We start from the raw sequence: 24,315 nt of genomic DNA on the forward strand, positions 1-24,315 counted from the left end.
AAGATGAAGTTACTGTAGAGTTGTTAAAATTGGGAGGAAGAGACATAACACAAAAACTGGCAAGGCTCTTCACAAAGTGCATTAGAAAAGGTGTGATGCCTAAGCAGTGGAATAATGCAATCATAGTTTTCTGCATAAGAAAGGAGATAAATCATAAATTGGAAATTATAGACCAATTAGCTTGTTATCCCACATCTACAAGTTGTTCACAAGGGTCATTACTAACAGATTAGAAAGAATACTTGATGAGAATAAACCGAAAGAGCAAGCTGGCTTTAGGACAGGATTCTCAACTATGGATCACCTTTATGTAATAACACAGCTAATGGAGAAAGCAAATGAATATAAAACACCATTATGCCTGGCATCTGTGGATTATGAAAAGGCATTTGACTCCATACAGCATAAGGCAATGTTTCGGGCACTGGAAAGACAAGGCATAAATACCCCATATATTATGATTTTGAAGAAAATATATGAGAGTGCTACCTTCTTTATTAGACTAGACAAAGACAGTAGCAAATTTAAAATCGAGAAAGGAGTTCGACAAGGAGAAACAATATCTCCGAAGCTGTTTACTGCTGCCCTTGAGGAAGCTTTCAGAAAGTTTAGACTGGTCGCAGAAAGGAGTCAATGTGAATGGAGAGTACCTAAACCATTTACGATTTGCAGATGATATTGTGGTTATAAGCCACGATCCCAAAGAATTAGAGGAAAATCTTAATCAGTTATGCACAGCCAGTAAGGATTTTGGACTAAAGATGAATATGGCTAAAACAAAGGTAATGACGAACAAGTATGCCACAGAAAGGGAAATAATTATTGAAGGAGCAGTAATTGAAAAGGTGGAGTCATATACTTATCTGGGACAAGTTATTAGCTGTAATAATGATAAATGGCTGGAAGTCAAGAGAATAATAAATTTTGGATGGATAGCATTCAGGAAATATAGTCACATACTGAAGAGCAATATGCCAGTTTGTCTGAAACGTAAAATAATGAATCAATGTATACTCCCCACCGTGACTTATGGAAGTGAAACTTGGGCACTCACCAAAAGAATGGAATGGAAGAGAAGCTGAGAACTACACAGCGAAGAATGGAACGAATTATATTGGGAATCAGACTGTTAGATAAGAAGAGAAACACATGGATTAGGCAACAAACTCAAGTAAAGGACATTCATATCAAAACTAAAGAACTAAAATGGTCTTGGGCAGGACACATAGCTCGAAGACATGATGACAGATGGACTAAGAAAATAACAGAATGGTATCCAAGAGGAGCTAGAAGAAAACCTGGAAGACAAAGTCGGAGATGGATAGATGAAATTCATGAGTTTTTGGGTAGTAAATGGATGGCCAGTGCTCAAAACAGAAGGAACTGGAATGTTGCTGGAGAGGCCTTCATCCTGCAGTGGATTGAAAATGGCTGATGATGATGATGATGATGATATTTGTGAAATGAATTAGGAAGTGCTTGGAAGGTTTAGACCTTTTCGCAGATAAGCTTACTCTATTAGTTTGACAATTCATTGTGTATTCAATAGTAAGAAAACATGGGTGGGACATGCTGTATGAAGTAATGAAATTTTTGGAGATGTCGTACACATGGTAAGAATATACCCAGATCCTTGACATAACGTGGCCTCGACAATGCTCCCTGCATACACACTATTCGGACTCCCTCCAGTCACTATCTGGCAGAGTAGAGGTAGCAAGATTATACACTAGCTGATCCGGAAGCCACCTAGAGAGTTACCAATAGGTTCAGTCTGGTGTACTAACTAACGGCCGGCCCGCGAACACCATTTTAGAGCTGTAACCTCGAAATGTAAGGAATATTGGATCTCGCCACGATGTTCATCATAACCTCAAAAGGAATCAATCATACTGCATGATGGAAGAGATAGGGAAGTGTTGACCAGACCTTAGCTCTAGAGACTAAACATGGGTTCCACCACTTTAAGCCTCCCATAAGCAAAGTGGTGGTATTGCACCGGTTGATGAGAGTCATCTACCACCTAGTACTGCCTGGTAACATAGAGAGGTGGCATTCCTCCATGTTGTGTGGGTGCCACACCTCGACCCCTGCTTACACGCCTTATACTTGTGCATGGAGGTTATACCCAGGATTACTAACAGTCTCACCATTGTGAAGGTGCAAGCTGAGGATCTGACTGCCACAGACTGTCTGGACTTCGCCGAAATTGGGTCCACTTGACTTGAGTGTCGCCCGAATATCAGCTCCATCAGCGTTTTAGACTACCAGGTAGCAAGTACAGCTTGTCTGGCATATCTGAGAGAATGTCTGTGACAACCTCAAGTTGACAGCACATGCAAAATAGTCGTGCATAGCTGTACACTATAAAAGAAATACTATTCAGAACTGTCAGTCCCAACAGAGGCATGCCAACCGTTTTATAAATCCACTTGCACAAAGCTCATGGGAAGTACTCTACTAATCAACTTTTAAAAAGTGAAAGGAAATGTCTTAATTCTTAACTATGTCCAGACTGTGAACTGAATTATTTTTTTTTTAATTTTTCGTTTTGTTTTTTTTTATGTTAAGTATTATAGCAGACTTTTTCCACAGATGTTTTAAGGCTGCACAAATTAAGTGTGAACTTAATATAAAAGTCATAAGATTTAGGAACAAAATTAGTACTTATCTGCTTGCCACTCTTGTTGGCTTGGTTTATAGTCTTATAACAGCAGGAAAACTGTAATTAAATATTGTGCAAGATCTCTCTTACTTCTATTATTAAAATATTTTATGAGTTTTATAAACTAGGAAACTGAAGAGTTAGAAGCAAGATACACCTTAGCTTTTTAAAGAGCTACCAGAATAATGACCATTTAAATTAGTTTAAAAAAAAAATTTTTTTTAAAGTAATTTAAATGGTGATATTTCTGATTACGCTATTAGTAATCAAAAGCCTTTAGAAGTCCATTGAGCTTTTGATTTAATAATAATAGCATTCACTCTTGACATTCCATAACTTTTACAAATTCTCACCAAAAGCAATTAATTAAAATAAATAATATGAACTAAAAAGGTTATGCCTCTTAAGTAACATCTAACATTTATTTTTTTCAAAAAACTAAGCGTTTACAAGATTTTTTTAATAAATATTCACCTATTATAAACCAGTGTAAAGAGGAGAGTGTGCTAACAAAGCTGTCAGTATGCTCATCCTCCATATGATATTACTCGCTCTTAAGTTTGATTCTGCTAGGCAACTTCAACTCCAGGGGCTCATATCTGATGAGTATGAGCTTGGGCACACCCAGGGTCCTGAGCTGGATATCATCATTCTTCTCTTTCTTAGTAATTCCAGTCTACTTCTGACTCTCTCTTAAAGTAACTCGGAAATTTTTTTTTAGCTGGTGCAGCATACGCCTCAGGTTTCCTTGCACTATATGGCTAATAATAATAATAATAACTTAAAGATAAATGCAGGGGTGGACTACCACTGGATCAGTTAGACTAGCACGAGCTTGTCAGATTTTGAATGACAATGGTGCCATACTCTCCGGTTGGACCTCATGGCCATGATACACGAAGGAAGCAGGAAAAAACTGGTTCCTTCGTGTATTGCTCACATCATAAGATAAAAAAAAAAAAAAGTCTTATGGCTTCAAATACATGTTATACTCCAAAATCAAGTTTACATTTTTCAAAAAACAGTTATATCAAAATTTGCTCAACTTCTGTTTTAAACTTTCTTATCATCATGAAGCCTTCCAATTATGGATACATTCTGTGCTAACCAAACTACTACATAACTATAAAACATCAAAGCCACGTGAGCCACCTTTGGCCAGATTAAAATGCCATTTTTCGAAAAGAAAAAAACTGGCAGATCTACAAAAACATTTTGTCATTACTCTGGTAGATAAAGCCTCCAGTAACTATGCCATTATCTGTAAGGCTTATTATTTACAAACATTAAAGGTAAAACTTAATTCCAGTGCCACCTGCAAGGCTATCACCAATAACAGTGGTATAATCACTAAGAAATTAATTGCTTTTAGCAAGAAATTGAAAATGAACATAAATAACTACAAATTTCCATATATTTATACTTCATATAAAAAAAGTCCACAAAAACCCTAATGGTTTCAGATTCATCACTTCTTGTAAATACAGTTATGCTCATGAGCCTGGCAAAACTTTAGAACAGTTACTTAAATCTATTATGCACATCCTACCAGACAGCAGAATAATTAATAATAACATACCCATTATAAATGCTCTAAATAATGGCAATATCACACACATCCAAACTTTTGACTTCAATAGTGAATTTACTAGCATAGACCTAACTAACTAACTTAAAATTTGTCATGAATAAAATACATAATAATTATAAATACCTTATGAATTGTAATTCTGAGTACTGGAACAATTTAAATCAACCTCTGCATTTCCAATAATTACATATTTGAGGTTAAAACTGTATACAGTAAACCCCCGCTATTTGCGGTATCTGTATTTGCAGTCGCTGATTTAATATAAAATGAAACCGAAAAAAATGTGAATTTTAAAGCGCCGTGAACATTTTCCGCCATAAAAAAACATGGGCGTGGCTAAAATTATCTTTCTTGGTCAAAACAGCGCTCAGTGGGTGGGGGAGAGGGGTGACAAAATCACGAGCGTGGATGTTTCTCGCTAATCCTTGTTCAGCATGTGTTATGCACTTGTCATGGAAGGTTTCGTCTTTTGCTTTTAATTTATATGCTTATAAATTGAATAAATTTATCAATTTATATGCTTACAAAAGTGATAAATCTACCGTTTTGCAGTGTAAAACAGACTTTTTCGAGTGTGTTAACGGAAGAAAGTGACTTTATTGTGGACAAGTTCTTTCTAACCCGTACAAAAATATGGCTACGAATAACAAGGGAAATGTGAAAATATCAAAGAAGGTGATGACATTAGCGAATAAAATTGAGTTATTAGACAAAATTTCTAATGGTGAAAGTGTCTCCTCAGTGGCAAAACATTATAAAATCAATGAGTCAACGGAACGATCAATCAAAAAATCGGAAGAAAAAATCCGAAGAAGAAAAAACGCGCTAATTGCTTCAAAAATTTGCTCTGTAACTCGTGATGTTAAATTAGAAAAAATGGAAAAGGCTTTAAATCTGTGGATAGAAGACCGAACTCAAAATAAAATTCCGTTAAGTTTACTCATCATTCGTGAAAAGGCAAAACTCCTTTATCAACACTTTAGCGAAACTGGTGATAGCACTGGTGGGATAAGTTTTTTAGCAAGCAAAGGCACTGCTTTGAAAGATTTGTTTGAAATTTCTAATAAATATTACATTTAATATTAAATTGTTTCTTATTTTCATTTCGATGCCATATGCTTGCATTTCACTATGTACTGTCTATGTACATAGTCATATAAAATTTTAGATTAGTTTTTCTTATATATTTCATACTTTGGAACGGAACCCCTTTATTACTATGGGAGCCATAACTCAATATTCGCATTTTCGGTATTCACAGCATTTCTCAGGAACGTAACCCCCGCGAATAGCGGGGGTTTACTGTACTTGCAAACCATAGGTATCCCTATGGGCAGCTCTGCTAGCTGTCTTAGCTAACCTATACTGGTCTGAAACCACCCTACCTTCAGACATAAGTATTTACATCAACTACCCCACATTTCTACAGTACTTTGGTCGCATTTATCCTCCAGAACTTACTCTGGAGAGAACAAATAACTATGACTATTCAGCTAATTACTTAGACATTAATATCAACAGTACATATATCGCAATAAAAATATATAACAAAAGAGATGCCTTTAACTTTAATGTGGTCAGCTTCACCCATTGGCACTCCAACATCTCAAAAAAAGTGCATTCGAATATAATACTCTCTCAATGCACCTGGATTGCCACCATATGTAACAACAACAGTCTCTTTTTACATAATATTAAATGACTCCATAATAAACTTCTTGGTAATAGTTTCCCTTCTGCCTTCCTCTGCCATCATAATAATAAAGCACTGAATATTATAAAATATAAAAATTTGATTGACAACCATAATGATATTAACAATATAATTGCAGGTTGATATCTTTTTAATTCAGGCTTGTATATAATGTACAGTCAAGTATCTCCAGCCTCTTTGGTGTAGAAAGCTTGTGCTCGCCGATTGGCTAACTACGGAGGTATTATATTTTGTTTGTTGTTTCGCCCCCTTCATTCATTTCATTTGACATTGTTTAATCTCATATTTGTTTATACAATACCAACAGGGGCCCAACGCTAAATGGTCAGAAGAACAACTATACATAACACTACACATCCTTCCACTCCCCACACGCTTTTTAAATCTCTGGCCTACAGAGAGTTTTGTGCTACACAAACAGAGTACACAACGCGGAGATGGGGATAACCCCTGGTGCAGTCAGACAACTAAACACACTTTGCATTATACAATACCATTATTGACTTAAACACATGAGGCATATGTCCAGGGATCTACTTTTGGTACAGGTTACGTGCAACTCCGGACTCCCAAAGCTCCACTATATTACCCTTCTTCCATTTACTTTTTGCTCTTCTTAAGAATTATGAATTTTAATTCTCATGCATGATTAGGTTAACCGAAAGCAATATTTGAGATGCTATTTTTCTGCTATCGCTCACTTTTTTCTTCTCCAACACAGTTTAGAGTCTTTTTAATGCTACTTGGTAAGTTATTTATTTCTCCCCTACGCTGGTCCATTTGCCTTATTTGTTTAATTGTTGACTTCCCTGTCACATGGGAATGGCTTACTTTGATCTACTTACACCTTCTCTTCCCACCCCATACTCGGGGTTACTTTAATGGTTATAAATATGCTGGGAACTATCAGATAACTTCTTTGGTCACCGATACTGCCAAGATACATTCGCTTCCCTCAGCCTATTTCACCATCTGCTGTCAGGCACCAAAGTAGGTTGTTATATTTAGTCTATATCCTTTCGTCCTTACATTTCCTTTGTTAAAATTCATGTAAGGCTGTTTGTTATTTATTCAATTTTACTTCAATTGGAATTAATTGGTATTATTTTTTCTTAATTTGGTTTTTATTTTGTTTTAAATTAAATTTGATTAGCTTCTTTTGCCTTTTCTTTCTGGTCTCTGTCAGTTTGGCTATGATGTATACATCAGCTCGCTATTTTTGCCTGCTACATATAGGTCATAACAGAACAAGAGGCCTTACTTCTTGCTGTATTTCCTTTGGTTTTGGAAATACAAAACATGATGACATAGTTAAAATCTTAGGATTTATAGCATAAAGTACTATTTGTATTTGTAAATTTAATTTTATTTATTCTGCTTTTATTTTTCAGGTGCTATTTAATTTTTTTCGATTATAACAATACCTGACAGGTCAGCTCCTCTTCTCTTACTCTTATCTAATCTATGTATCTACAATTCATTATGGTTTGCTGGGTATTTCTGTTATTATTAGCAGTGCCCCGGTTCCATAAATCATCTCAATATATTAATATATATATTATATTAATTTTTAATTCATTTTTAGCCATTATGATTTTTCGCTACAACTTATTATTATTAATTACACACACACACACACACACACACACACACACACACACACACACACACACACACACACACACACACACACACACACACACACACTTATATTTGAATAATGTTTGAAATAATGGAAAACTGAATCTTACATAAAAAAGGGGTAAGGCATACATCAGAGGCAGCAAAAAAGCATTTTCCTCTACATGACGCTTGAGATATAAACTTAAGTGAGAATAATGATTAAAAAATAAAAAAATGCCAGCAGCATGCCAAAACAGAAGAGCGAAATTTGTGAAATTACACATAATGTTCAAACCAACAGGGAGGGAATATAATAAAATTGTTGCAGCAGAAACTCTCAAAGATAATTTAGAAAGTCTAAATACAAAGATAATAAAATATAATCAATTAAATTTTGAATAGCCAATTAAATGAAATTTAACAGCACCCCTCCCCCTCTGACGAGCACCAGGTCCAAATTTATGTGAAATATCACGAGCAGAGATGTGAACAACTACAATAAAATAAAACAAACTGGCCATTATGCCCCATCTCAACAGAGGACCACAAGGCCAATAATGGTCAGGGAATTGCTGCATTTCGATCGAAAGATCAGTCCACCATCCGATCCCCAGATCAAACCGCCAATGCAAAGGACTTGAATAGCGGTGGTCCTGATGCAGTGAAAATTAAAAATAGGACAGATACAAGCACTCAAATGCAAAGCCACACCACTGACAAAAGTAATCTTAACTAGATTATATAGGCAAAACATGAACTATGGATGGTAGCACAGGCGCAGTGTTAGCATCAGCCCACTACTGTCATGTGATATACTTATATTTTAATAAGTATATCACATCTGCTGTTGAAAACTGAATTTTACATAAAAACAACACATATCACTACGTATAATTTCACAATTTTCACTCTTCTGTCTTGCCATGCTGCTGGCATTTTTTTTTTTTTAAATCATTATTCTCACTTAAGTTTATATATATATAACAAATATATTAGGTAAGTGTATGAGTAGGGGTGCTGACCTGTCAGGTATAGCTAAAATGGAAAAAATTATTAAAAAGTGCCTGAAAAATGAAAGCAGATTACATAAAATTAAATAAAATAAATGAAAATATACAAATAGTACTTAATGCGTAGATTTTAACTACGTCAAAGACCAGCAGCTAAAACCAAAGGAAATACAGCAAAAAGCAAGGCCAATGTTTCTGTTATGATATATACGTAGCAGACAAAAAGTGAGCAGATGTTTATACAAAGGGTACTAGGAAAGTTTTGCAATATGACGCAACAATGAATCACAGGAAGCTGCTTGTTGCTGCATGTTGAGACATGTTCATACGTGCATAGTAGCCGCCGCGCCAAGTCGATGGGCTCAGTTATTCATTAGTAGTGAGAGTGTAAAGTGCTTGCGATGGCATCGTGGTCACGAAATGAGATAAGGACAGTTTTGCGGTATAATTTCGTGCGTGGTTTAACCATAGACCAGTGCTTAGAAGAAATGACTCTTGCACTAGATGATGATTGTCCACATCGTACAACGATATTCAGGTGGTATAGAGAATTCCAAAGGGGAAATTTCACTCTGGAGGATTCTGAGAGGCCGGGAACGCCACGAACGTCAGTTACGGAGGAAAACGTTACTGCTGTAAGGAAAATGCTTGACGAAAACAGGCGAGTGACCTACCAACAGATAGAGGATACTTTGGGCCTAAATGCACCAGCAATTCGTTCGATTCTGCAAGATCATTTGCACGTGAAGAAACTTTGTTCTCTCTGGGTGCCGCATCAACTGACTGAAGAGCAGATGACACGACGTGTGACTTGTGCCGGGAGATGTTAAAAAAGTTTGATAAGGGACAATCTCGGTATGTGAACAACATCGTGACAGGTGACGAGACTTGGCTGTACTATTATGATCTGACGACCAAGGCTCAAAACAAAGTTTGGGTCTTTGATGATGACGACACACCCGTAATTGTCAGAAAATCCCGATCTGTAAAGAAGAAAATGATAGCTGTATTTTTCAAATCGAGTGGAATTGTGGAACGTGTCGTTTTGGACACGCAGAAGACAGTCACAGCTAAGTGGTATACTGAACAATGCCTGCCTAAAGTCATTGGATCTATGAAAAACCTGCGGCCAAAGTGAAGAATGGACACCTGGTACCTCCATCACGATAATGCTCCAGCTTACCGCGCCAAAGCCTGCACCGAATATTTGACCACGACAGGACTGAAACTTCTCGAGCACCCTCCCTACAGTCCAGACCTTGCTCCCTGCGACTTTGCACTGTTCCCGCATGTGAAAATGAAGCTAAAAGGGAGGCGGTTTTCCAGTGATGAGGACCTTCTACGGGCTTGGGACAACGAGTGTGCTTTACTCCCTAGTGAAACTTGGCAGAACTGGTTTAAAGATTGGTTTCGGAGGATGGAGAGGTGTATTGAATGTAGAACACGTACTTTGAAAAAATTAAATAAACAAAGCTGTATTGCAAAACTTTCCTAGTACCCTTTGTATCATAGCTGACCTGACAGAGACCAAAAAGAAAAGGAATAAAAAACAAAACAAATATAATTCTAAAATAAAAAAAAATAAAAATAAAAAGCAAAATTAAACTAAAATTAATACCAATTAATTCCAGATAAAGAAAAATTGAATGAATAGCAAACATCCCTACTTGAATTTTAACAAAGAAAGTGTAATATAAAGACGAAAAGATATGGGCAGATTATGACAACTTAAGCCGATTGTTGAAGTTGGGTTTAATGGCACAAGAGCTACCGTGGCCAAATTGCATCTATTACTTCGGTCTAGAAGTAACTGTATACACTGATGAGCCAAAGCATTATGACCACCTACCTAATATGATGTTGGTGCTATATGTGCAGCCAAAAAAGCTTGTACCCAGCGAGGCATGGACACAACAAGATTTCTAAATGTGTCGTGGTATCTGGTACCAACACGTAACCAGCAGATCCTTTAACTCTCGTAAGGTCTGTGATTGAGAGAGACGCCGCAGATCAGAGTTGCTGTTCCAACACGTACCACAGATGCTCGATGGGATTGATGTCTGCGGAATTTGGAGGCCAGGTCAATACCTGGAAGTCTTCCTCATGTTCCACGAACCAGTCTCGAACAATCCGGGCGGTGTGGCATGGTGCATTATCTTGCTGAAAGACGGCACCACCAGAGGGGAAGACCGTTGCCATGAAAGGGTGTACCTGGTCAGTAATGATGTTTAGGTAGGTGTTAAACATCAGAGTGCCCAGCACATGGATGACTGGACCTAGGGTATCCCAGCAGAACATCGCCCAAAGTGTGACACCGCCGTCACCGGCTTGTTTTTGTCCCACAGTGCATCCAGGTGCCATCACTTCCCCAGGTAAACGACGCACACGTACCTGGCCATCCACACGGTGCAACAGGAAACGTGATTCATCAGACCAGACGACCTTCTTCCAATCGCTCAAGGTCCAGTTTCGATGCTCGAGTGCCCATCGCAGGCACTGTCGCTGGTGAACCGTGGTTAACATGGGCACTCGGAGTGGCCTGAGCTACGCAGCCCCATTTTCAGCAGGGTTCGATGTACTGCGTGTAGTGACACATTATTCCTATCACCAGCATTCCAATTACAGGTAAGTTGCGCCACTGTTGCCACGTACCATCCAGGAGAGCTTTCACTCGCCTCCAACATCGATGAGACGTGGTTGTCCAACACCTCGCCGGCGGTTTGTGGGTTTTCCCTCCTCGGACCACTTTCGGTAGGTATTAACCAAGGCTGACCATGAGCATCCCACCAGCCATGCCGTTTCGGTTATGCTCAGACCCAGTCGTCTGGCCACTACAATTTGGCCTTTCTCAACGTGAGTTTTCACAAACTCATTTAAGTCTGCTGCCTTTCCCATCTGAAGAACAGGAGTAACACTAAATAACGGAACTCAGTATCAGATGTTTTTTATACTGTGTTCTGACCCCACACACGTGCCGTAATTCACATGCAGTTGCTTTGATTTGCATAACGACTCGCTGGTCCTAATGTTTTTGCTCATCGGTATAAAGTTACAGGAAATAATGACTGTAACCATTGATCATTTTCAGATGTAAAAAGTTCTGAGAAACTGCTATCATCTCAAGTATATGGGTTAGTTGCAGACGTTTTTGCAAATTAAGCTGTGATCTGAAACATGCAGTTCTTGCTGAATGGTAATGTGCACACTCAATTAGAATATGCTTAATGGTAAGTAGGGAGCTACAGTGTAAGCAAAGTGGGTGATCTTCTCCCAGCAGTAAAAAGAGGTGCATTAGATGTGTATGGCCAATTCGTGCTCTTGCAAGAATTGGCCATACACATCTAATGCCTGTTTCATGCCTGTTTAATCTGAAACTATCTTCCACAAGTGTGGATTCTGTTTTATCTCAAGAAGCTTGTTTCCTGTCTGAGTATGACACATTTCAGACCACATCTCAATACATATCCATCATATGATTGGTTTGAAATCAGAATAAGGAACTGAGATGGAATCAAAGCAAGCAGGCTGCTTTGCTGCTTCATCTGCACGCTCGTTTCCTGGGATTCCAATGTGGCTGGGTATCCAGCAAAATTTGACCAACTTGTTTTCGTCGAGGTTATACAAATGTGATCTGATTTGTGTGAGAAGTGGACGGGAATTTTGTGATTTATTCTGTAAGGCACTCACTGCGCTTAAAAGAGTCTGTATATATTATGACCTGGGTATTTAAAAGGCTATTAAGGAGATTCAAAGCCATTTTGACTGCATAGAGCTCAGCTGTAAAAACACTATTCAATTGAGAACTGGACAGAGACAGTAGATGTAGGAAGGACAATGCAGCTCCTATGGATATATCGGTTTTTGAGCCGTCTGTATATACACGAAGACTGTGAGCATTGGCCAAATGTCTCAGATTTTGATTCGATAGGGAGTATTTTCCCCACTGAAGAAAGGAGTTGTTGCAAAGAGGTATATACATTGCCCTCGGTGCTTGCACTGCATCTCCAGCTTGAGATATATTTTCAAGAAAGATGTTCCAGCATTGCATTAACTCTCGTAGCTGGATGCCAACAAGTTTGTTTTCATTGGGTTTATTTCTATACAAGTTTTCCCAGAGGTTCAAAGAGATAAGTCCAGATGGGGTGAGAAGGGATGCTATGTAATTTGGCTGTATAGCTAAGAAGCAATACTTTTCTCCTAAGATGTAGTTGGAGGTTCATTGGCATCTACAGGGTGTCTCAAAAATATTGGTACAAACGTTTAAGGGAGGTAGGTAACATCTAAAGGAATGTTGTTGTTGTTGTTGGGTTTAACGACACATAGGCTACTTGGGCCGTATTGTGTCTTTCTAATGGTGAATATGAAATAACTATATTTTATGATATATTCCTATCCGGTTTAGGAAAGTAAATAGTTCTTTTTTATTAGGATCATCTCCCAGAATCTGCATTAAATTTATTGATGTCTGCATATTAGTAATTGATTTAAAAGTGTTTGAGTGGATTTTTTGAAGTGGGGACAGTCCACTAACAAATGGCGAATGGCCAGTTGTACTTGACATGATGTACATTGAGAAGCGCTGTCATTAGTTAATAGATACAGGTGAATGAGATGAGTATGCCCAATCCTGAGCCTTCCTAAAATTGTTTCTTCTCATCTGCTTTTCTGGAAGCTGGAGGGCCACAGCTTTGGTTCCGGTTTTATTTGGTAGAGTTTATTTCCTGGATAACCTTTCCAGGTTAATGACCAGCTATTATAACATGCTTTACGGATAATTTGTTTGAAATATGTATTTGGAACTTGAATAGTTTGCGAAATAATGGTTTCTGGTTGTTTGGCTGCATGATCTGCTCTTTCATTGCCGGCTATTCCAGAATGTCCTGGGATCCAGCGAATGTCACAGTTTGGTTCAATTCCTTACAGGCAACTAACTTAGAATGAATCTGTTTTATTACAGGGTGAGAGGATTGGGGTACAAGGTGTTCTTACCCCACTGTTGAAAATAGTCATTGTAATTAACAGAAATATTTGTCTAAGGCGGATCAGGGGGTGTCGTGTCCTGAAATATATTGCTGATGTCTATATTCCATGCTTGAGTGAGTTCTTCAAGTCTAAGTGCAGCAGGTCGGTTTTCGTTTGGCTTACTGTTGAAAAATGACTCCCATTCGGTATTATACAGACATTTCCAACTAGGGTGGAAGGGAAGACTGCGAATTTTTGCGGCATTCATCAAAAGTAATGTTTTCCTCCGAAGATATAAAGGTGGTTCATGAGCTTCAATATAAAGACTCTGAACTGGGGAGGTTCTGAAAGCCCCTAGAGAAACTCTCAGTGCACTGTGCTGGATCGTATTCAATAGCTCTAAAGTAGTTCTTCTCGCAGAGTCATACACTGGAGAGCCATAGTCTAAACAGGATCTGATGAGAGTTCGATAAAGATGGATCAGGGTATGTTGATCAGCACCCCATGACATAGATGACACACACCGGAGAATATTCAACATTTTCAAACAGATAGTTCTAAGATAAGCCACTTGTGCTTGAAAGTTCAATTTCTTATCCAGTACGAGGCCAAGAACACGGACAGTGTGAACAAGAGGAATTGAAATGTTATTGATGTGGTGAGCGTAATTTACAAAAATGAGAAGTGGTGGATTTCTGTTCAGGTAGGATCTGATCAGAAAACTTCATATTTGACTGCACAATTACCCCAGGTCCTTTTCATTCTCCACTATCCTGAGTGTAGTAGCACCCAGTTGATACATTACTCTGGGGTTACTATTACTCATATGCAGTATTTTACATTTGTCAATGTTAATACTTCAGTTGCCACCTCTCAGCCCATCTGCTCAACTTTTCCAGATCCTGTTGCAATAGCGTACTATCATTACTGTCATTAACAATCCTGCCAACCTTTGTATCATCTGCAAACTTTGACTTAACCTTGATATACCTTCATCAACATCACTGATAATACACAAAACAACAGTGGGGCCCAACACCGAACCCTGGGGTACTCCACTAATAACATTAGTTCACGAAGAGCAGTGTCCATTGATAACACTCTCTGTCTTCTCTCACTCAACCATCCATAGCAGCAACTTGCCTGTAATGTCATACTGCTTCAATTTGTACAGTAGTCTTACATGTGCAACAGCATCAAAAGCTTTCCTAAAATCCAAGTATATTATATAAAAATTATTCTTTGCATCCAATTTGTTTGTGACTATATCATAGTATCCAATCAAATTTGTCAGACAAGACTTACCCTTAACAAACCCATGATGTGTCTGAACTGTAACTGCAGTCTTGTCTAGATGATCTTGCATCACTTCCTTAACCAGTGACTCCATTTCCCTGGAACAGAAGTCAGACTAACAGATCTGTAATTACCTGTCACCCTTTGTGTATTGGGGACACATTTGCACATTTCCAGTCCATGAAGGCCTCCCCTGAGTCAAGGAATCTTTCGTAATTATGGCTAAGGGTTTGCTTACTTTCTTTGCTGCTTCCTTTAATATAACTGGATATCCCATCACCCCAGGTGCCTTCCTTATGTTTAACTTAAAAAATTTCTCCTCCAATTTGCTCTCAGTTATTACAAAATCATTTAAGCTCCATGTTAGTGTTTGATAAACTTCTGGCATTCTCCTCCTTGAATAATTCCTCGTGTGAATATAGATGCAAAATACTCATTTAGTTTATCAGCTACCTAAGCATGATCATCAATAGTCAAATTGTCTATGTTAAGTGGACCAATCTGATTCATCCCCTTCCTCTAGAGTTTATGTAAGTAAAGAACTTTCTGCTGTTTTTCTTTGCGTCCTTTGCCAAATATTTCTCGTAATCTGCCTTCGCCTGCCTAACCTCCTTTGTGACTTGATGAAATCTGATGAATATGACACAAACTCATCATCTCCTATTTGGAAGTGGCACCAAATTTTCATTAGCTCTTTTGTGTCAGCATTAACTGTCCTAGCATTAAACCAGTATGTAGAATTCACTCATTTCATTGACAACACTCCTGACATTACTGTAAATATGGTTAAGGTTAAGTGTACTTGTATAGTTTACTAACCTCACACATCCCTTTTAACTTATTTAAGCTTGTTTCCCTAGCATAAGCTACCCACAGATCATCTCCAAATAAACAACTCTTTAAATGTGTGCAAGCATTACTTTGACTCATTATCAGATAAATGCATATCTACAGGTAATTCTCATATAACATGGTAGTTTGGTTCCTACAAAATCTTGTGTAATGCGAAACCGTGTTATAAGAACCAGTACAAAGGGGGGGGGGGTTATGTTCCAAAAGCAAACAAAAATACGCCATTTTGTTTTTATAACTTTCGGAAACTTAATTTTTATAGTAGTAATAATTTAATATTTTAACTTTATTTTTATAATAGTAGTAACTTACTGTTACTGTTGTTTGGTTTTTAGGAGCATTAGCAACTAAGGCCATATTGCTCCGGGATATGCAGTGGTCATTCCCTGACCTTTCCGCATCCTCCGTATTTGGTGGTGACGGGCTCGAACCCCGGTCTAATCAAGAAGCGTGTGCTACGCACTGCTGCTCCTTCCCACCTGTCTACGGAGGTGCCAGTAGTAACTTAAATAGTAATAACTGAACAAACGTCTTACCTTACAAACTATGATACTTATGTCAAATAATGTATGTTAATTTATTTTTCGTCTTCATTGCTGCTAAGCACAATCTCTTCTGCAGCATCTATTACAGTCACGAATTGCACTCTTCGAAGTCACAATTATTTTTTATCGTCTCAAACAAGCACAAGTTCAATAGCACAGAACCCAGGAATTTTCCAACAAAATACAGTGGACCTCCGCTTTAAATGATATGTGAAGTTCAGAAGAATATTTTCCAATTAGCAAAATAAAAATAAATTTGCGCTTACATGCATAGCTTAATTAATACATACTGTAATATGTACATACTAATTGATATTTCTGTTCACTGACTTTTTTTTTTTTTTTTGGTTGTAAAATTTAAAACAGTAAAAATGATAAGCAAATAATAACAAATAACTTGGCACACACAAGTTGCAACAAACACGATACAGAGTAATGAGTTTCTGAAATTTTATTTATGTTTTTTATATGACTGAATATTTCATGGAAGGGGAAACACATTTCACCATATTAACGTGAAAACCCACAGAATTCCAGCTATCGATACTATTGCAAATGCAAGAAGATTGAGTTTACAGTTTACTACCCGTTTATAATTGATTACACTAACAAAAAAAGACCAATAAATCAAAAATTGCAAATTGTTTTTATTGATTTATGGTTGTGACCTCTAGAAATGTGCATTAAGAAAAATATCACAAAAGCGACAACAACCAGCGAGTCAACAGCAGAGATTCACAAAAAGGAATGGAAACATTGAAAATTACATCTAACATAATAGAAGAGTTTTCCCAGCACGAAAGCTCTAATATACTGTGTTATGCGAGATTTCCAGTAATTCTCAAACCGTTTGAGCGAGATCAACAGCAGGGATTCAAAAAAGGAATGGAAACATTGAAATTTACATATAACAAAATAGTATGGTTTTCCTAGCACAAAATCTCAAAACATTTCCAGCAATTCTCAAACCGTATTAGAATGAAACCGTGTTGTGCGAGGATTTCTGCAATTTATCAATTGTGTTAGAGCGAAACTGTGTTGTACAAGTACTGTGTTATATGGGGGTTGTCTGTATATTACTCCTACTCCCCCTAACTAGAAGTTTCCATTATGGTATCTGCAATGATAGTGGCAAAAACCAGTATTACTGAACATAGCACACCTAGAATGTACACACTCTCTCTCTCTCTCTCTCTCTCTCTCTCTCTCTCTCTCTCTCTCTCTCTCTCTCTCTCTCTCTCTCTCTCTCTCTCTCTCTCTCTCTACAAAATAGATATCTGCTATCTATAAGTGTAGGTCACATTGATAAAAATTTCCCCACAAACGCCTTGCATTGTCCCAAGTCTTCAGTTACTGCAGACATATACAAATTCAGACATAGCTTGCAGCATTTTTCACAGTTCTTTACAATTCTTTATAGTTTACTATGAAGTTTGACAAATTGCCTATGTAAACTTTTAAAAGAAAGAGCAGAAATAACTGAATTAAAATAAAAAGTAGTTCTTAACACAGATTTTACCAATAACAACACCTATATGTGAAAGATGACTATATAAAAAAAAAAAAAAAAGGAAGTAAAACTTATGGCAAATACCTCAATAAAAAAAGATAATAATGACTAAGAATTCCTTAGATGTTAACTAACATTTTCAACCAATAAAACATTTTACTATAGCAGGAAACTTGCAGTATTCATACCTCTTCTCATCAATTATATAAATTTCCCATTTATTCCCATACTTCCCGTTTATTATATAAATATTAATTAAAAAGTAATCTGATTAAATGTGTTAATTGACATTCACTGCCAATTAAATTTATAATACTTTTAAAATGCAGCTTACCAGTAAGGAGTTCCTATGAATGAATCTCTCTTTTGCAACGTAGATTTATTTTTTGCTGACACTCCAAAATCCGCTAAGAAAGAAGATAATTACTATAGTAACTCACATCATAATGGATAATTTAAAAAACATTTAAATTTTAACATTATAATGTATAATTTAAAATGTTTTTTAAAATATTAATGGTGATGACATTTTTAAAGATAATTTTATTTTATACTAGCACTTTGACAAATAGTTTTATCTAGTTTTATTTAAGAAATCATTGACTCATTAAGTTTATTAATGAATTCAAGAAAGATTTTTAAAAATTTCAGCATTATATTTCAACAATGACATTGAAATAATTGATAAAATCTGCTAAGTTTCAGTCTTGGGCGAAACTTGGGACCCGCCCCCAAATAACAGATTGTTGTTGTAGTTTTGGTGTTTATTGGCACATTGATCATACATTTCAGCAGGATGAGCTATATACATATATACACAGTAAGTGCCGTAAGTAAACTTTTAAAAGAAAGAGCAGAAATAACTGAATTAGTAAAATAAACAGTCGTTTATTTTAATTCAATTCAATCAGAATAATTAAGTCTGCTAATAAAGTCTCTCATCATTATTTAATGGCCTTTACTACTTTGTTGTGTTAGGAAAATGTGGCCCAGCATTAGAGGTTAAAGGTACAATGAACTTTTATGCATTTAATTAGAAGTTTTTCTCCATATAACTGGTTGCTCATTTGGACTTTGCACATTATTCACTAGTCAATATAGTTTGTTCATAACGGCACATGGCATCTGATGAGAAAACAGTTCTAAAACAGCTATCAGCACATTTCCTAAGTTTTAAATAAATACCAGATTCATCTTTTTTTTTTTTTTTTTTTTGTGATGATTTAAATTAAAATAATACTTAGCAAATTAGATCAAATAGTGGATAATGGTGTCTCCTCTAAATGTGAGCATAAACCCAAGCCTTGAAAAGGTCAAAAGGCAGACTGTTACTGGAGGGTAAAGTGTCCCCAAACAGAAAGAAAAACTGAATGTAAAATTATTGAGTGAATTTAATTTGATATTTGTCAAATTGGTATTTTAGAAGAAAAAAAAAATAATAATAAAAATACAAGAATCCCCTGCTCCTGTAACAGAAAAATTATCCTGTATAGCTATTATTGTATTTTAATAAATATTTATTTAATAACCACTGAGTTTTAATTTTTCTTTAAATATTTAGTTACTAATAATAGTGATATTTGTATGGATAAAAATAAGTTTCAAAATGGGGTAAATATTGATCCTTGACTGTATTACTGACTCTAATATTGGGGTAAATATCTCTGACTGTTTGTTATATGAAAATGTTCACACTATAATATGCATTTTTATACACGCCATTTTTCAAATGTATATCATACATTTCAGCAGGATGAGCTATATACATATATACACAGTAAGTGCTGTAAGTAAACTTTTAAAAGAGCAGAAATAACTGAATTAAAATAAACAGTCGTTTATTTTAATTCAATTCAATAAAAACACTGATTCAAATAATAAAAGGCACTACACTTTCATCATTTATTAGAATCATCACATTTTCGGTTATAAGAATCAATTTTGAACACTTCTGTGATATTTTTCTAAAGCTCATTTCTGGAGATCACATTTATAAAGGTCACAACCATAAAACAACAAAAACAATTTGCAGTTTCCGGTTTATTGGGCTTTTCTGTTAATGCAATTCTGCTAGTGCAATAAACAGGTAGTAAACTCAATCTTATTGTATTTGCGATAATACTGATAGCTGGAATTCTGTGTTTTCACGTTATTATGGTGAAATGTGTGTGTTTCCCCATTCACTGAAACTTCCCTTGATTTCTATATCTAAACTTTGTTTCACTTGCATGTGTCGTGTTAGTTCCAATTTGTGTGTGTGTGTGCCGTGTGCTTTGTTAATGATTGATGCTTATCTTTTTTAATGTTTTAAATTTTAATACCCAAAAAAAATAAGTCATTGAACGGAAAAGAGAGTGAATTTGAGTGTGAAAGATAAGTTACGAATTATAGAAACGTACGATAAGTTACGAATTACAGAAACGTACGATAAATTAAACTTAGGCAATATGTCTCAAAAGGAAGTGGCAGTAAAATTAGGAGTGCCTCAGTCATCTTTATCAAAATTGTTAAAATAATGCACAAATTAAACACTAATGTGATTAGTGAAATCAGAAAAATGAAGCATGAAGAGAAATGCCAAACAGTAGATGAAACTCTGCTCATTTGGTTCAAACAGGCCAGCTCATTTAATGCACCAATCAATCTTAGCATTCTTCTTAAAAAAGCTAATGATTTTGATGAAAAACTACACAAAAGGTTTAAGGCAACGGACACATGGCTGACAAAATGGAAGGAGAGCATGATATTGTTTACAAAAAACTTCAGAGAAAAACAGGATTCTGATGGTTCTGCAACTGACACCTCTTGGCAAACTATGTTAAGCACTTATAATCCTGAAGACATTTTTAATACAGATGAAACAGGGTTGTACTACAGGGCTACCAGAGACCACTGCATGATTTTTAAAAATTCCTCTGCATCTGCAGGAAAGAAGATCAAGAACAGAATTACAGTTCTTTTAACATGCAACATGACGGGAACAATCAAGATGAAGCCATTAGTTATTGGCAAAAGTAAATCGCTTAAATGTTTTAAAGGAGTAAAACAGCCGCCTGTTGAATATGCCAATAATACCAACGCTTGGATGACAGCTTCTTTATTTAAAAATTACCTTCGTAAATGGGATTTGAAATTGGATAAGAAAAACAAAAAAATTGCATTGGTTTTGGACAACTGCCCAGCTCATCCAAAGTTGACTTTCAAAAACATTGAATTAGTTTTTCTACCTTCAAATACCATATCACCAATTCAACCTCTCGACCAGGGAATAATAAAAACCTTTAAGACTTTTTATAGATTGGGTATGAGGTGAAGAATCATCCAGTCTACAGATGACGGTTTGGGAACATCATCCGATATCGCAAAGCAGATAACTGTTCTAGATGCACTTCATATGACAATGAGTGCCTGGAATGAAGTTTCCAAAACATGCATTAGCAACTGTTTCAAAAAATGTGGATTAATTATTCATGATGGTCAACTAAGTCATGATACTGATCATGTTGAAAAGCCTGAAGACATGGGTGAACAGGAGTTTAATGATTGGGTGGACATAGATGGTGAAGAATTTAACAGATGAAGAAATTGCCCAGTCTGTTATTGATAATTTCACCAAAGAGGAGGAGGGAAATGAAGATGAACCCGAACGAATTCAAGTTACAAAACAGCAAACTCGTGAAGCTATAGCCGTCCTGAGGACAGCATTGGAAGAATCTAACAACAAATCTAACAACAACTGTTGTTGTTGTTAGATTTGTTGTTAGATTCTTAGGTTATAATGCACTAATTACTATCCGATATTTTCTTCGTTTTTCTTACCGGTGATAGGGGTTCAGATAAGGTGATATTTATTTATCAATTTTAGGAAAAGAAAAATGTCATCCATGTTCTCTCTCGATCTCCTAGGACACACTGTAGTGTTAAGTGATTGCAATTATTAAAATTAGAGGAAAAGGCTGTTTTCTGTTCTTTCTGATATTGATTGCAGGCATTCTATGATGATATGCTTTACTGTTAATGGGCATAAATAGTTACTGCATTGTGGAGGGTCACTGTTTCTTAGTATATAGCTGTGAGTGAGGAATATATGACGAATGCGTAATCTGGCTAGAATAGTTTCTTCCTTTCTGTTTTGTCTCACGCTGGATCGCCACTGTTTAGGTTCTCTCTCTCTTGATTTCAAAAAGTTTATCATTTGTTTGATCTTTGGAAGAAACTGGTGCAAGTGATTGTGAATATAGACTGTTATACAATACTGAAAAATCTAGACTTTGTAGTGATAATTTGAAGCAATCTAAAATAAGTGACTATTTTAAATTATAATCATATTACAAAGTGTTATGTTTAATTAATATATATATTAATTAAGCTATGTATGTAAATATATTTAGTTTATTTTGCTAATCTGTGGATAATATTCTTCTGATTTTCATGTAACATTTAATTGGTAATGAACCTTTGGTAATAAAGTGTAAATGTGCGCTTCATATCTTTATTTTTATAGCCTCTGGATAATATTTATCGATTTTCACTTATTAGAATCGCCATTTATTAGAATCAAAATTCAGTTTTCAAATGTGATCACTACAACCGGTGCTTACTGTATATATATATATATTTAGGTTAACTGAGTTCAATTAGCTTCACATCCCTGGTTAAAGGAGCAATAATTACCTATATTAATAAAGGGCTCCAGGACCAAAGCAAAGTTGTTACCTGCATCTGATACTGAGATGTTGGCAAGCACTGAATGAACATCAAAGCAAGCTCATTGGTATATGTTGTCTTGTTGTATATGAATTGATACGATCCTATAAAATCTTGTATACTACAAGATGTTCACTAGCTGCTGTTCTCTGTTCTGAGTAGCTCTTTCCAAACTTTGCCAATGCAACCAGCTCAGAGTGGCTGGATGCCTCTGAAGTTGAACTGATCAGTGCTGATCTAGAAATTATCTATGAGATGAGTTTGCATTTTACCCTAAGTTCAAGTAGAGTGAGGCAATTTTTGAATGTGGTGTATATGAAGGCATCTGTAAGGAGAGCTTTAAATATTGAAATGTTTCATTGAAAGTTGTTTCCAACTTGAAAGGGTTCAACAAATCCTAGAATCCACAAAATCCAACCTGATTACCACATTTTACAGCTCACCTTCTGGCAGAAGCAAGGCTGAATGCCAAATTCTTTATTTACACAAACTCAATAATCTGTTGCAAAGGATTGGTGTAACTTTCTAAAAAGGTATAGCGTGATGACTTTTATTATGGATCCTCAACTATAAGCAGCTATTCAATTAAGGCTGAACTTTATTGGTTTAAAGAGTTGGTCCTTTGCAACAAAAAATGGTGCCCAAACTCAACATCACAATAGTGCAAAATCAAAACTTTTGCAGTGTCATAATGAAGAGACATTTTCATTAGGCAGTGCATTTTACAAACATAAATGGCATCACAAGTTCATGACTGGTTTTGTAGCAATTTTTTCTACTATACATTATATAATGCAACATATATAATTCAGTTGACTCAAATTTGTAAAAGTAATAAAGAAACGGTTTATGTATTTTTAAAATGGAATATCATCACCCAAAATACAAATGATTTGTAAACCATACAAAGTTGTTAAAAATTATTTTCGGTTTTCAACAGGTCATCACTACTACAGGTGCAATCAGTAAGTTGGGTGAGCAATTAAAAAAAAATAAAACTTTATATTATCAGGAAAAAATATATGGCAAGAGAAGAAGACCTCAGCATCCAGTGGTTGGGGAAAGATTCAAATTTATGTTTAAAAGAACTGATGCACTTGCAGAAACATTTTTACAAATTGCTTTAATTTAAAGTATCAATGGAAGTGACTATTTTTTTTAACTAATGCACTGAACTGACAGCAGAAAAACATAAATTATTAAACATTAACATTACATCACTTTAAATGTACTTTAAAAATCATGCTGCTACTCTAAATGTATTATTCCATGATCATTTAAAGTAGCAGCATACTAGCCTGAAGAGATGCTCTCTCACTAGAAGGTTAGTAATTAATATATATATATATATATATATACAAGAAAAGAAAAAGAAAAGAGGTTACTTTCCTTCTTGATCTAGTAAAGTTTCTTTCTTTCTTTCTTTACTATATATTATCTAATTGTGTGTTAATGAAGACTTTAAATAAGGAAACAATTTCTATTTCAAGAAAGAGAGCTAATTCAGAGCAATGTCGCTTGATCACAGAATCACTTGGCACCTAGGGCTGCCTTGATAGACTGCTAAATTCAATAAATAAGTTCTGGAGATTACTTGCATTACACATTTAAAAGCATATCTTCCTTTGGTTGTAAGTTTCGTTTAAAAAGGGTTTCGGTTTCAATCATGATGTACATTTATATACAAAGGGTACTAGGAAAGTTTTGCAATATGACGCAACAATGAATCACATGAAGCTGCTTGTTGCTGCATGTTGAGACATGTTCATACGTGCATAGTAGCCGCTGCGCCAAGTCGATGGGCTCAGTTATTCATTAGTAGTGAGAGTGTAAAGTGCTT

At 35.9% G+C, this 24,315-nt stretch overlaps 1 protein-coding gene across 1 annotated transcript in view; it reads right to left on the bottom strand.

The window, feature by feature from the left end:
* The window catches only part of LOC150078339 (serine/threonine-protein kinase 10-like), a 387,198-nt gene that overhangs the window by 306,235 nt on the left and 56,648 nt on the right, over window positions 1-24,315 (bottom strand). The window contains exon 4 of the mRNA XM_090385108.1: window positions 18,103-18,175. Coding sequence (XP_090241234.1) covers window positions 18,103-18,175 — 73 coding nt within the window. The remainder of the gene's footprint in view (window positions 1-18,102; window positions 18,176-24,315) is intronic.

The sequence above is a fragment of the Mastigoproctus giganteus genome, chromosome 11 (assembly GCF_048544385.1).
Source record: "Mastigoproctus giganteus isolate SK-2022 chromosome 11, ASM4854438v1, whole genome shotgun sequence".
In the NCBI taxonomy this organism is placed as follows: domain Eukaryota; kingdom Metazoa; phylum Arthropoda; class Arachnida; order Uropygi; family Thelyphonidae; genus Mastigoproctus; species Mastigoproctus giganteus.